Source organism: Prionailurus viverrinus, chromosome A1, assembly GCF_022837055.1.
Source record: "Prionailurus viverrinus isolate Anna chromosome A1, UM_Priviv_1.0, whole genome shotgun sequence".
NCBI lineage: Eukaryota > Metazoa > Chordata > Mammalia > Carnivora > Felidae > Prionailurus > Prionailurus viverrinus.
The window spans coordinates 17,756,093-17,771,631 of NC_062561.1; the positions used below are offsets into that span (position 1 = coordinate 17,756,093).

Sequence of the window (15,539 nt, forward strand, 5' to 3'; positions counted from 1 at the left end):
GCCTCTCTGCCCCTCCCCCGGTTGCGCTCTGTCTCTCTCTCTTTCTCTCAAAAATAAACACTTAAAAAAAATTTTAATAAAGAATAAATAAAACAAATGAGAGAAACTAGTCGGCCTCTGATTCTAACGCTTCTAAAGGGTGAAAGCTACTGTCAAGGCAAGCTGTACAATTTTAGCTGCATAATTTAGAAATTCATTATGCAGCCTGCTTGTGCTCTGGTTTCCTTGTTTCAAAAATACGTGTATTCAAACACGCTCCTTGCTTCTCCATAAAGAAGAATGATCCAAAGGTAAACAGTAACAATCTTTGATTTGCAAAAGTGGGTATTTTTGTGAAATTGCTCCAAAGCTTTGCACTTAATTCTTGAGAAAGAATCAATAGCCTTATAAAGTTGTTTTCAAGGCACACACAAAAATCCTCCCCAAGTCTCCTTGCCAAGGAAAAAAGACACTTTATTTTCTTTAATTTTTATTTGTTTATTTTTGAGAGAGAGATAGACAGAGACAGAGAGAGACAGAGAGAGAGAGGGAGAGAGAAAATCCCAAGCAGTCTCTGTGCTGATTGACTCGGGGCCACGAACCATGGGATCATGATCTGAGCCGAAATCAACAGTTGGACACTTAACCAATTAAGCCACCAGGCACTCGGGAAAAAGGCATTTTAAAAAGTAGATTCCATTAGACTCCTACCACATTACCTTAAAACCACAAATGTGAGTTTTTGTGAAATCTGTTCCTTGCTTAACTACGTCTTATGTTTGGACTCAGTTTAAACCCCTGGGAAGCCCTTCCTACCTTCACCCCACCAGCATTCCTCCTTCCTCCACTGTTCCTGCTTGGGCTCTTCCCCTCTTCTCCTTGGCCGCCCTGTAGCCTAAAACACACCCACACTCACTCTTTATCTACCTAAACACTTCACACCCTTGAAGGCTCAGCTAAAAATACTCCTTCCTTAGGAAGCCTCCAGGAGAGGTCAAGTCCCCTTGAATTGTGACATAGCAACAAACTAAAATACCAGTTAGGCTGCGTTCAGCTGCCAGTACGAGAAAGGCTGCCTTGGGGCGCCTGGGTGGCTCAGCTGGTGAAGCGCCAGACTCTTGATTTCGGCTCAGGTCACGATCTCAAGGTTCGTGAGATCGAGCCCAGTGTTGGGCTCTGCACTGACATCTCAGAGTCTACTTGAGATTCTTTATCTTCCCCCTCTCTGCCCCTTCCCTGCTTGTGTTCTCTCTCTCTCTCTCTCTCTCAAAATAAGTTAACATTTTTAAAAGAGAGAGAAAGGATGCCTTTAAAATTACCCAGTAAGGAAATGAATCACCATGTATTATGTACTTATCGGCAAGGTTGAAAGCTCCTAGGGAAGTCATGCTTCAGGGGTGGCTGAACCCCAGCTGGTTTCTCTGCCCACCCCTTCCCCCTGGAGGCTGTCCCCACCTGCCATTCTACCTAGTCAGAGGCGGCTGCTGGAGGGAGGGGGGAGCATGGCTTCTGGTGCCTTTCCCTTAGGCATATGATCCCTTCTTCTCCCAAAGCCTCTGGAAACATCTGCAATATCACTGTCTAAATGAGCTTACGCCGCCCCATCCCAAGCTTGTATTAAGAGGTAAGATGACCAAGATGAAGTTAGAGAGTTGGCCACCTAATTCGCAACACGCACAACATGAAGAGGGTAATAAGTATAGAGCAGACTAGGTCAAGTGGACAGGGCTGCTCAGCGCGATCGGTGCCCTGCGTCCCGACCAGCTGTCTGGGAGGCTGAAGGGATCAATAAATGAGTCTATCTGAAATGAACCTATTTCTGGAGTGGCGGGGGCATGCTTTGGTTGAGATCAGGGGTCCTCAGACTGTGGCCCCACCACCTGTTTTTGTAAAAACAAATTTACGGGAACACGGTCACACCCACTCGCGCATGGAGTGTCTCTCATGCTACAAACGCAGAGCTGAATAGTTGCAACACAGACCATATGGCTCCGAAAGCTGCAAACAGTCACTAGCCGGCTCTTCACAGAGCTGTTTCCCTGCCTCTGGCTTAGAATCACCGACCAGAATGGAACGATGCTGGCAAGGCAACCACAAGGTCCGCTGCGGACACTCTTCCTTTCCGACACACTGACCGTGTATATTATCTTCTTGAACATCTGGCTCTTCTGGTAGGTTCTGGTTCCCTGACGGCAATGCATGGGGTCTTTCAAAATGCCTTGGTGATGCCATGTCCTCAACACCTAGCACAGGGCCTGGCAGGCAGTAAGCACTTCAGAAATATTTGTCGGCTGGGTAACTGAATGAACACACTCCTTAAGTAATCTTCCATATAAAAACAAAGGGGATGGTTTCTTGAGTGATCCACATCCCACAATAAGGACCAAATGAACCTTAACAACATTAACGTTTCCCAGGCCTCAGGGGGAAGATGTGCCCACACAGTCTCCTGGGAGAGGCAGCAGCAATGAGATTGGCTTCTCAGAAGCAGTAGAGGCAGTGTGGCTGTGGCAACTGGCACGCACACCATTAAAAACATGGGCCCCAGGGCCAGCCTTAGTGAGAATGCTCCCCCTCACACACGTGCTGTGGCTCCCAACTGCGGTCCTGGGTTCTCCCAAGTGAGCACCAGAATCTGTGCCTTTGCTCCGCTGAAGTTCAGTCTCCATCAGCGTGCAAGGAAACAGTTGCCATTTTTTTTTTAATTTTTTTTTTCAACATTTATTTTTGGGACAGAGAGAGACAGAGCATGAACGGGGGAGGGGCAGAGAGAGAGGGAGACACAGAATCGGAAACAAGCTCCAGGCTCTGAGCCATCAGCCCAGAGCCTGACGTGGGGCTCGAACTCAACGGACCGCGAGATCGTGACCTGGCTGAAGTCGGACGCTTAACCGACTGCGCCACCCAGGCGCCCCAACAGTTGCCATTTTTTAAAGATAGAACACAGAGGCAGTTTTGCAGGACCGAGGACTCGTTTTATCTGTAGATGATGCCAGTTTCCATTTTTTCCTCACCATCCCGCTAAGAGACATTAAAAAAAAAAAAAACCTTGGTGTGGCAAAACTTAAAACCACCAGAGTTTTTAAATTGTTAAAACGGCTTCGGTGAGTTTAGTAACATAAGAAATTATTACCAGTAGTAAAGAGGCAAGTCTTTTTTTTTTTTTTTTAAGTTTGACATTCAAGTGTTTAATCCACAATGCTGGGAAGATATGAACTACTGAGATGCAGTAATGAAAATTGCAAAAAACAGGATATGGGTTTCATTACAACCTGCTAATTAATATAGCACCACGCAATAGCAAGAGATCAGCAAGAACAGTATTCTAATCAAGTCGAGGCATGTGTGAAATGGCCAAGAATGCCTCAAACGCCAGAGAAAGAAAAATGCCAAATGCTGTATTAAAATATCTCCCCTGGACACACTTTGCTTTCCAAAAAAACCAACCAACCAACCAACCAACCAACAAACAAAAAAAGGTAAAAAACTGAAAAACAAACAAAAACCAAGCTGACACTCAACTTTGTGCCAGCATTTTCCTCTGCATTTATGGCAATCACAAACTGATCCAGACTTAGGAAAGCCTTATGGAGAAGGAAAGAAAGAGCGGTCCGAAATCTCTTATATTTTTTTTATCCACGCAAATTCGTAGTATTTAACATACCAACTTCTCCGCCAAAAGAGCTAGCATTATTTTGAGGGAAGCAGGGTGTTTGTCATCCAATGAGTCAAACAAATCATGCTTTATTTTCAAATCCACAGAACTCTGATATGGTATCACATCGGCCCATTTTCCTCAGTATCGGACAGAAATTTTTTTCACAGAAGTTCTACCATACAATTTTTTAATGATGATTTTGGATATAACAGTAATACTGACGTTAGACCACCTCCCTCAAATATTTCTTCTTAGAGTGAAATGTTTAATGTGAAAAGCGAATGTTTAAGTTAGTACCTCACTATGAACCAATCATCAAAAACTCAATCTATCCTTATATTAGGGAAAAGTATATTTGCTATTGTTTGGCAATAATCCTCGATGTGGGAACACCGATTCCAGAAAAACATCCTCAGAAAATAATTCAATAAAGAGAAGGCTTACTTTCGTTAAGTTTTTCATTATATGCCTTAAAATAACAGAGGCTGGAATAGACAGGATACTTAACTAGAAAGAAATAAGGAAGTGTTGGCGTAAAAGTTAGGTTTATCAACCGAGGGAAATATAATCCAATTAGTACAAGTTATCATGATGCAAGCCATATCGTCCTATGCTACCTTTTTAACGGACTGCTAGGTAGAACACACTAGAGCTACAAGTGAAAATGTCTGAAGTTTCCAGAAAAAGTCACGAGGTGTCCTTCAGCAGTGTGTGAACCTCTAACTATTCAATCACATCTCTCCCTGCTTCCCCTACCCCTGTGGCCTCCTGATGGACTGTTCTCATGCCTCCCTGGTGCTCTCGCTCTGCCGTGTCCCTGGCTTGCAAGATGCTTCTGTCTACTGCCAGACGACCCTCGTGCATCACTGTGTTCAAGACCCAGCACTCCCACAAAGCTGTCTATTACTCTGGAGTGAGATCGCTTTGGATTTCTTAGCCCTTGAGAAATCTCAGGCAGACTATAAATTCCACAGAGTTCTTTTCAGCACCCGCAATAAGTAATTGACACATGATTTTTGAATGAATTGATCAATGCATATAAACTCCTCAGAGCAGGGGCTCTATCTAAGCTTTGTATCCACAATACTTCCCACAGTTCAGGCAAACGGTAGATTGGCATAATTTCACTCAACAAATGGATAAGCGAGTGTGTGCGTATTGTTACACATGACTGCTAGCTGCACTACAGGGCGTGTTTTTCTCCCTTATCTCTCTTCCACTCTCTGCTTCTAGGAAAAGTCACATACGGTTCTTTTCTAAAAGGAGTGTCATTGACGAAGGAAACTTACCCAGGTCAAACTGGCCAGAGACATAGCCACAAGTCTGACGGACTTCCTCGCTGTCCCAGCCCAAGGGGTAGAGGGCACAGCCAGCACCGATCAACAAGCCTGCAAAGAGATAAGCCAAGAGGGCTTTACTGGTACTCCTCTGCATCTCCAGGTAAAGGCAGCCGCATGGAGGGGGAGTCGATATTCGCGATACAACAAAAGGGCACGGTGTCCGCGTTTTGGAAAGCACCAGCCACTGCTCCTTAAAGCAATCTAAGGCCAGTTTGATTCCATGAACAACTGCGGGTCTGCTTAAAAGGAAAACAAAAACAGAAACAAAAACAAACCCCCTGATAGCTCAGTTTGGTTCGACTTTGCCTTTGAAAGCATCAAAAGCCTTGACTTTGGCACATGGATCGGACCTGTTAGCTGTACTCCCAGCCGTTAGAACTCTGGTGAAAAGTTGAGAATCAGGGAGCGTTCATCCATCACAGAAATAACCTAGAAGACAGATACTTCCACAATCATCTAAGTCCTCCTTGCAGCTAAGACCAAAAGTACTGATGACTGAACTGAAGAAGGTGGTGGTTTTATTTCGATGCAAATGAAGTTATCGTGGCAGCACACTCTGAGCTGACAGCTTTTGATCGGCACGTCTGCAGTTCTGTATCGAAGTCTAACACGGTTTGATGAGAAGCTGAATGAGACTTAGGCCCTCACCACCGGAATCCGAGGGCTAATCGGAAAGCACCCATCCTGTCGCATCAGTCCGCGGGTACTGTCATCGTCCGTAAGTCCCACAAGTGTGCTGGGCCTGTAGGACCACCACATACATAGTCTGATTGGTGAGAACACCAGCACTGCCTGAGAGAATGTGGGGTATAAGGCGCTAGACGAGGGAGCCCCTTAAATGAGAAAATCCACTCACGTCGTAACACAGAGGCGGAATGACAGGGCCCCAAACGCCGCTGGAAGAGACTTGCAGAATTTCTGTATTTGAGTCCCTTTCTGTCCCCCTCTTGCTTCTTGGGCTCCTGGTAGATGACCCGAGCGGTTCTAACCCATACACACGGTCTGTTTACGGTTATCTAAGGAGGAGCGGCTTCCCAAACCCTTCCCAACCTCTACGCTGAGCTGTGTGGACAGACACCCCCTATGAACCGACACAAATCTCCCCCTCCCCACAATCTGTTCCTTGGTCAACGGTAAAACAACCGTTTAATGCTGAGGGCCTGTGATCCGAGGGAAGGCCTACAAAGAATCACAGAAACTGCAAATCACTAATTCCAGGATGGCTTCGATGCAGTTGGATCGACCTGAATTGTGTCGAGGCTGAAAAATAACTCAGCGATGGTATGAGGTTTTGCCGACTAAGCGAATGCCCCAGGGACTGGTTTCCCCAGGACAGTATTTGTAGCTCTCTGAAGACAACTCTAACAAGTTATCCATCACCAGGTAAAGAGATCATTGGTGAGGAGGCCAAAGTTTGTGTGAGTTGAGTTCCATGAGTGTTCAAAACATAATGTGGTACCATTTCCATGATACCCAGTTCTTAAATTAATAAGGGACACTATTTTTTTGAGAACTTGTGAGCAATTTTTTGAAGGATGACAAACGCAGAAAGAGAAAATTTTCAAATGTAAAAAAAAAAAAAAGAAAAATCATGACATCGAAATCATCAGTTTTCTCTTCTTCTGATAGGGAAAGAAATGATAAATAGCCTCATTTGCTAATGTCCTTTTCAGATGGCGGGAAAATGTGTCACTTATCCACGAAAGTGCCTGTTTTGATTCGTGTGATGCCAGGCACTTTGGGAAACTAAATAGAATTTTACATATGGAGCAAATTGGCGTGTGGTTTTCCAAGCGGCGGAACGCTTGGCAGTCAGGGTTCTTTTGTGGAATATTGAGCTGTCTTTATGACACTACGAAATGCAGATCCAACCATATAAATGAAGAACAATTTCATACATAGAAATTTATGTAATGTGCATGATTGTAAAAAAATACCACGGGCATAGCTGACATTAAAAACAGAAGTGTTCGGAGCACGTGGGTGGCTCAGTTGGTGAGGCGTCTGAGTCTTGATTTTGGCTCAGGTCATGATCTCGCAGTTTGTGAGATCAAGTCCCACATTGGGCTCTGTCCCTATGCTTAGGGTTCTCTCTCTCTGCCCTTCCCCTGCTTGCACTCACTCACTCACTCACTCTCTCTCACAATAAATAAATCAACATTTAAAAAAAAGAGTATTCAGGGGACAGCAACTAGCTTATCTGGGTTTTTGTATTAATATTTATGTAGTGTTTGTATGTTTTGTCATCTGCTAAGGTTTGCTAACAGCAAAAATACTGCAGATTATAAAGGTCTGAGAAACATTTCTGAGAGAAAAATGTATGTTGCAAACCGATCAGTCTAATTGGTTCTTGCAGTTTTAGGTTCCGTAGGTAAACATCGGTGGCCTCCAGCTACCTTTCTGCTTGTTTTATGTCGTGGAGACAGCAAGTCTTAGATTAAATTCAGCCAAATATCTAATGATGTTTCCTAGGCGGCTGGCACAAAAAACAGTCAGATGACCAATTCTGCAAGCCCAGTGAAACCCTCTTCCCCAAATCCATCACATAGTCACTCGAACAAGGACATTCAACACACTGTAAATACAACAAATCTTCAACCGGCAGGTTTAGGACACTTTAGGTCAAATCAGGCAATATCTTCCATTTAAAGGAATGGGGGACAGGGTCCAAAGAGAGTTTAGACCTGGACTGCCCAATGCAGTAGCCATGAACCACATGTCGTGAGTTCAAATTTAAGTTTATTAAATTAAACTCAAAACTCATTTCTTCAATTGCACTGGACACATTTCAAGTGCCTGATAGCCACAGGGAACTGTTGGCTACCACACCGGACTATTTTCACAATTACAGCAAGTGCTACTGAAGAAGGCTCTTCTAGACCTAAGAGACCATCTCAAAAGGATGCTGGGCTGGACAGATCCTTATACCCTAAGCTTAATACTAGTTATTCATGAAAATCACCCCGGCTCTTTTAGATTCTCCCTTTCTAGGTGGGGCTAGAGATCAAGAAACTACATTTCAAAACTCTTCCGCTGGCAGAAATTCTGGCTCATGTTCTCTCAATGAGAAGCCCTCGTGTGGGATTCAGAAGGTAAAAGAGAAAACTAAACCAATTCCCCATTGGCAGCTGCAACTAGGGACATGCCTTTCTGTAGACCGTAGACATAAGATTTGGGGAGTGACTTCCCCCAAAAGTGAGGAGGCAGCCTCCTCAACATCACCCACTAAGGGCAGATCATCAGCTGTAGTTTCTTTCTACCCTTGCACTTCCTGATTTCCTGAATTCCTCTCTGTCCTTCACTTCCCCAAACCTAAGAGGTCTGTGAAACTTTAAATCCCTGGACTACATACATCCCTTTCTACTTGAAACACCTACAGTGGTTTCTTTCACTGCTCAGACTCTGGCCAGTACATGCCCAACTCATGCTGATACAGGTCTTTCTATCCGCACGTTATTCATTTTCTCAGTTAAAAATTCTCTCTAGTACAACTTACACTGATTAATAAGCCTCAGTAAGTATTGATTGATATTAGAAGGTTTTGTGTTAATCCTCTGTGGTGTGGTCTCTGGTTAGGGAATTTATGCTAATCAATCTTTCCTGGAGTGTGAATTTCTGAAGTGAATACTCCAAATGTTAACCAACTGCCCTTAGTGTGTCGATTGGAGCCAACTAGCATTTTATTGTCCATACTGAAGTTACTATATTGTGACATAAAGTTAGAGACGATTTAACATACAAGTGAGAGCATCTTTTTTATTATCATTGAAGTATTACCCACATACAACATCTTACTAGTTTCAGGTGTACATCACAGCGATCTGATAGTTTTATACATTACGAAATGATCTTCCTGATAAGTCTAGTTACCATCTGTAACCATATGATTATTACAATATTATTGACTGTACTCCCTATGCTGTACATTACATCCTCATGACTTACTTATTTTATAACTGAAAGGCTGTACCTCTTAATCCCCTCTACCTGTTTTGCCCAACTCCTTCCCCTCCCTCTCTGGTAATCAACAATCTGTTTCCTAGATCTGTGAATCTGTTTCTGTTTTGTTTTGCTGGTTTATTTGTTTTGTTTTGTTAGATTCCACATATAAGTAGAATCATATGGTATTTGTCTTTCTCTGATTTACTTCACTTAGCATAATAACATTTAGGTCCATCCATATTGTTGCAAATGGCAAGAGTTCATTCTTTTTCATGGCTGAGTAATATTCCATGATATATATCTCACATCTTCCTTATCTATTTATGTATTAATGGACACTTAGGTTGTTTCTGTATCTTGGCTACTATACATAATGCTGCAGTGAACATTAGGGGTACATATATCTTTTTGAATTAGTATTTTCATTTTCTTCAGATAAATACCCAGAAATGGAAAGCTGCTAGATTGTATGTTAGTTGTATTTTTAATTTTTTGAGAACTTCCATACTGTTTTCCATTATGGCTGCACTAATATTTTGTTCTTACCAACAGTGCAAAAGGGCTCGATTTGCTCCACATCCTTGCCAACATTGGTTATTTTTTTTGTCCTTTTGATAATAGCCAATCTCACTGGTGTGAGGTGATATCTCATGTGGTTTTGGTTTGCATTTCCCTGATGATTAGTGAGCTTGACATCTTTTCATGTGCCTGTTGGCCATCTATATATGTTCTTTGGGAAAATGTCTATTCAAAGTCCTCTGCTCATTTTTCAATTGGGTTGTTTGTTTTTGTTTTTGTTTTAAGTAGACTCCATGCCCAACATGGGGCTTGAACTCATGACCCTGAGATCTAGAGCTGCATGCTCTACAGACTGAGCCAGTCAGGCGCCCTGGTCTTTTGTTTTGTTTTTTTAATATTAAGTTGGGTAAGTTCTTTATATAATTTTGGATATTAATCCCTTATTGGATATACCCCTTATTGGATATACCCCTTATTTGGATATTAACCCCTTATTGGATATACCCCTTATTGGATATTGCAAATATCTTCTCCAATGCCACAGGTTGCCTGTTCATTTTATTGATGGTTTCCTTTGTTGTGCGGAAGCTTTTTAGTTTGATAAAATCTCATTTGCTTATTTTAGCTTTCGTTGCCTTTGCCTGAGGAGACCGGTCCAAAAAAATATTACTGAGACCAATGTCAAAAAGCATCAATGCTTTCTTCTGCAAATTTTGTGGTTTCAGGTCTTACATTCAAGTCTTCAGTCCATTTTGAGTTTATTTTTATGTAAGGTGTAAGAGAGTGATCAAATTCATTCTCTTACATGTAGCTGTTCAGTTTTCCCAGCGCCATTTATTGAAGAGACTATCCTTTCCCCATTGTATGTTCTTGCCACCTTCGTCATAGATTAATTGACCATATATGCATGGACTTATTTCCAATACTATTGAATAAAAGTGAGGAGAGTGGGCGTCCGTGTCTTGTTCTGGATGTTGGAGGAAAACTTCCAGCCTTTCATCACTGAGTAGTACAATGTTAGCTGTGGGTTTATCATATATGACCTTTGTCATGTTGAGGTATGTTCCTTCTATACCCATTTTGTTGAGAGGTTTTTTTTTTAATCAAAAATGAAGTCTAATTTTGTCAAATACTTTTTCTGCACCTATTGAGATGATCATATGATTTTTATCCTTGGTTTTGTTATTGTGATGTATCACATTAATGTGCTATATACAACATCGATTGATCTGCAGATGTAAACCTGTGGTGCATTCCTAGAATAAATCCCACTTGACTGTGGTATAGAATCCTTTTAATGTATCGTTGAATACAGTTGGCTAATAATCTGCTGAAGCATTTTGCATCTATGTTCATTGGGAATATTGGCTTATAATTTTCTTTCTTTCTTTTTTTTTGTCGTGTCAGTGTTTGGTTTTAATACCAGGGTAATGCTGGTCTCATAAAGTGAATTTCGAAGCATTCCTTCCTCTTAAATTTTTGTGGAATAATGGAGAAGGATGGGTACTAACTGTTCTTCAAATGTTTGGGAGATTGACCCGTGAAGGTATCTGATCCTGAACTTTTGTTTTTTGTAGGATTCTTAGGTTATTAATTCAATTTTATTACTTGTACCAGGTCTATTCAGATTTCGTATTTCTTCATAATTTTGGAAAGTTGTGTGTTTCTAGGAATTTATCCATGGCTCCTTTAATGGCGATAACTTCTTTAGTGTTTGCTTGTCTAGGAAACTGTCTTGCCTTTAATTCTGAGTGCCTTCGTGTGGATCTCTCTGGATTCATCTGATTTTGGACTCTCTGTGTCTCCTGGACCTGCATGTCTATTTCCTTCCCCAGGTTAAGGGAATTCTTAACCATTATTTCTTCAAGGATGTTTTTTCATGAAGGTTTGATTCTGGGGTTTTATCTTCTTCTTTCATTTGGCACATGCTCCTTTGTCTCATTTTGTTTGACTTTCTGTATTGTATTTGTTTCTACGAATTAGGCAGAACAGCTACCTCTCCCGGTCTTGAAGGAGTGGGCTTGTGTAGGAGCACCCCCTGTGTAGACTGCAGGTGCCTGGTGGCTTTGGCAAGCTGGCTGCAGATGCAGCAGGGCAAGGCAGGTGGCGGAGGGGTCCCTGGGTGAGACCGTGGGGTCCCCCGGACAGGAGGGCTGGGGCTGGAGAGAGCACCGGGACCACCTTGATTGGATGGCTGAGGCTGGGGTGGGAATGGGCACATTCCTGTGGCATGCCACACCCGTGCCTCGTTGGGGGAATGGCTGGAGCTTATGTGAGCCAGGGGCCCATTGCATTAGAGACTAGCAGGCCAGCTGGAGTATGGACCCTGCTTCTGCCCACACTATCAGGTGAAGGAGGGGATACACAAGATGATGCTCGCTGGTCCTCCAACCCCAGAGAGCGTTCTAGCAGTCCCTCACCTGTTTGGTGGAAGCTATAAGGCTAGTAAATGGATTTCCTTCCCTTATCGTCTGGTTGCCCTTTAAAGCACGATTTTTTGCTGTGCCTCTAGCTGGCGAGTGGGCCCCTCAGTGATAGCCCTCCTTACCGTAGGTCACCGAGTCAGGGGTAGGGTTTCTGTCCTTGCAATGCCTCTGTCTCTCCTACTCTTCTATACGTGGCCTGTCGTTCGTTGTGCAGAGGCTGTTCAATCGGCCTCCAGTTCTTCTTGAGGAGGAACCGCTCCAGATGTAGGTGGATTCTGTGTATCTGTGGGAGGAAGGGAGTCCAGGGTCCTCCTATGCTGCCATCTCGGACCTACCCCTGAGAACATCTTTTTCATGGAAGAAATCCGCCACCTTTCAGTTTCAGCTGTGTTAAGCCTCAGACCGTGTTGTAGCAATCAATGTTCCACGAAAGTGTAGTTCCAAATTCCCGAAATGACAAACCTCTTAGCTGTTATACTGTCTTCTGAAATGGGGCTCAGAGAACATTCTGGAACTTGAGGTGGTTGCCCAAATGATATTTTAGTGACCTAATAGGTTTTAATAGCTCTGGTTGCCTAATTTACTCCTGGGGAGCCAATGGTTCAGTTAGAATCTCTGGCTCACAAACTTTTATACCCTTTACATGGGTTTTCTTTGTTGGATTGATAAATCTGGTGGTTTATAAACTTCAAGGGCTTAATTATATGGTATTTTAACCAAATTCCTTTGTCACTGCCATAAAGGAAATCATGGAAAAATAGTCACATTATCACATTTTTTGGAAATACGTGTTTGTAGGCGCAGAAGTGAGGAAAGACACTAGGAAGCAAGGCAACAATCTGAGGAAAGTGGTAACAGAGGTGGGGTGCTCAGAGGAGGTCTGAGATCATTTGCAGCTACAGGCTCATTTGCAGTTAAGAAGCAATCTATTTTTGCAATCCCGAAGGCTTCACAACTTTTAAGGGGTCATGAGTAAATCACAAATTCGTGCAAATTAGCTCAGTCTTTAGTCTGCACCTGGCACCTTGCTGAAATCAGGGATCAGGGGAGAGCAGACCATGAAGAAGGTCGGTTTGTAGGAGGTCTTGGAAATTTAGAGAGATGTTGCTTCCTAAGAAGAATGAAGATGATAATCCAAGACATGGCTCAATAATTTTTAAAATGGAAAAAAAGATGCCACGTGAAGAACGCACTATTAGGCCATGCCAACCTGAATTCCCTAGGGTTTTTGCCTCACCCTGTTCCAGACAATTAAAATAGTAAAAGAGCCAGGTTGGTGGAATGACCTCTAAGAAGAAGACACTGTTCCTGGAGAAGGGACAGTACAGATAAATGCAAAGATGCAAACACTCAGGAGCTGGGCAGCGGTGCTGTGTTCTATAAGAGATCTGCCTTTACCCCCCAAGGGACCCTTGTACCTAAGTCTTAGCCTGGATACACTCTGCCTGCCCGTAAAACACCTTTGGGAGAGTCCCTGGTGGAAAGTCTGTTCGTTTTCACGCATTGCTGGAAACATCTGCCATGATACTAATTATTTCTCAGAATTCAAGTGTGAAGTCTGAAGTCTGTAAAGAGCTCAGTGGTCAGAGTAAGAACCAGATGCTGGGAATTTTCCCCTTCTGGAAAACTCTTTCTATTCAAAGTCAGTACTTAACACGTAGCCAGGGGAATATTAACATAACAATTCGGCTCCTGCCAAAAAGGCAAAACAAACCTCTAGTCAGCCCATGCCAATTACTCTCCACAGGTGGTGAGAAAAGACTCCTCATGTTCGACTCATAAAGCCTTATTTTTTCCAGGCGCTCCTGAAAGTTTTATGTGATCTCACTTTTCTCCATGACTATCGCTCCATTCTCTTTCCACAGTTTAGTATTTTTTTTTTATACCGTGACTTTTTCCACTTATGCCCCTTCCGTGGTCTCGCCAACGTTTCCCATCATCTCATCTTTTATGTTTTTTGGGACACTTTTATCCATCCTCCAGTCCCTTTATCCTCCTTTCTGTGGCAAGCACAGAGGGAAATTGTTTTCTTTACTCTTCTCAGGCAAGCTGCTCGGCCTGGTAGCCTGTTATCTGGACTTCTCTTTGGATGACGTTGGCACATTTCCAAGTCCCCGTATGCTAATTTATGTACACCGTGCTCCTCCATTCTCACCCTTAGATAACTGTCCCTTTACAAAATGTGAACAACAAAATAAATCCACGGCTGGGGAGGAAAGAAGAGCAAGCCAGTATTATAACTCTTCTGACCTTGAAAGCACCGTGAGGAGGAAGCACAGGTGCCTATGGAACAATGCAGGGGTTAGGGGCACTGACCCCCTGTGCAGTCAAAGATCTGTGTTGGACACTTGACTTCCCCAAAACTTAACTACTAACAGCCTACTGTTGGCCACAAGCCTTACCGATAACATTAAGTCGATAACACAAATCTTACATGTCATATGTGTTACAGACTGTATTCTTACAGTCTAAGCTAGAGAAAAAGTATTATTAAGAAAATCATAAGGAAGAGAAAATACATTTACAGTACTTACTGTACTGTATTTGTTGAAAAAAGTCCATGTATAAATGAACCCAATCAGTTCAAACCTGTGTTATTCAAGGGTCAACTGCACTTAAATATTCTAGAAGAAGGAGGCTTGGGCAAGTTTATAAACCACACCCCCTTTCAAAGTGCTTTCTGGAAACAGGTATAGAGGATGGAAGAGGCTTGTCCAGGGCAATCCCGGGACTCCTGGATCCCACGCCAGGGCTCTTTTCCACCATGATCTCAATGCTTGGACATAAGGCCACTCCAAGGTCACACACTTGCCACCTGCTACCTGAGTTCAGCCATAGCCGTGTTGGATTTCACCAACATCGTATTTTACTAAGTGGGACTTTTCACCTGCAATTCTGTATTTCTTGTGTCTCAAATAATTGAAAGATGTGCCAGCACTGAACTGTGCAGCTGGCACAGAGGCATGTCAAGGTGGTCTCATTAAGTGGCTCAGGTGCTCTGACCAGTCCCAAAGGGCATTTCTGACTGGGGACTCTCAGTTCCTTCAATATGTCTTGAATTATCTCATTTCTGAAGGTTGAATTCCTTCTCTTTGAGATACTCTCACTCTTTACTTTATGCTCAGGCTCCACCATGAAAATACTAGCTGTTAAGATCTAGAAGCCTCAACACGCAGCCTGCTCCTGCTGCCCCAACAGCGGGCTATAGGCTTACCCCCTCCTGCGAGCTCCTACCTGGATGCACTCTGTACCATTTATTTGGGGCTCACTACCTTGCTGTAGGTATTCATAAGTAGGACGTCTCCTGGAGAGCCAGCAACTATCGGATGTTTACTTGCATCCGACTCACTGGTTCATGGTATTTGTTAAATATTAAATAGCAGTGATTTATTTATTTAGAATTTATAAAAGCCACAGCATAAGTATATAATACTTCTAGAATAGATAATATAAAATATATCATTGCCTTCATTTAGCAAAGGAGGAAGATGAGGCTTAGAGAAGCAGACTCCTGCTCGTGAAACTACTAAGTGGTAGATGCAGGCAGGGACGTGCATCCAGGTCCGTCTGAACTCTAAGCCAATATGGCTAAACTCTACCTTCTAATGCGTCCCAAATCCCCAAGGGCTCACGGTCCCAGCTCGGGGCTCACCTCCCACGTCCACGCATGTGGGA

The 15,539-nt window shown here is 43.1% G+C and overlaps 1 protein-coding gene across 1 annotated transcript in view; it reads right to left on the bottom strand.

The window, feature by feature from the left end:
• Positions 1 to 15,539, bottom strand: part of LHFPL6 (LHFPL tetraspan subfamily member 6) — a 251,545-nt gene that overhangs the window by 23,947 nt on the left and 212,059 nt on the right. The window contains exon 3 of the mRNA XM_047876195.1: positions 4,927 to 5,025. Coding sequence (XP_047732151.1) covers positions 4,927 to 5,025 — 99 coding nt within the window. The remainder of the gene's footprint in view (positions 1 to 4,926; positions 5,026 to 15,539) is intronic.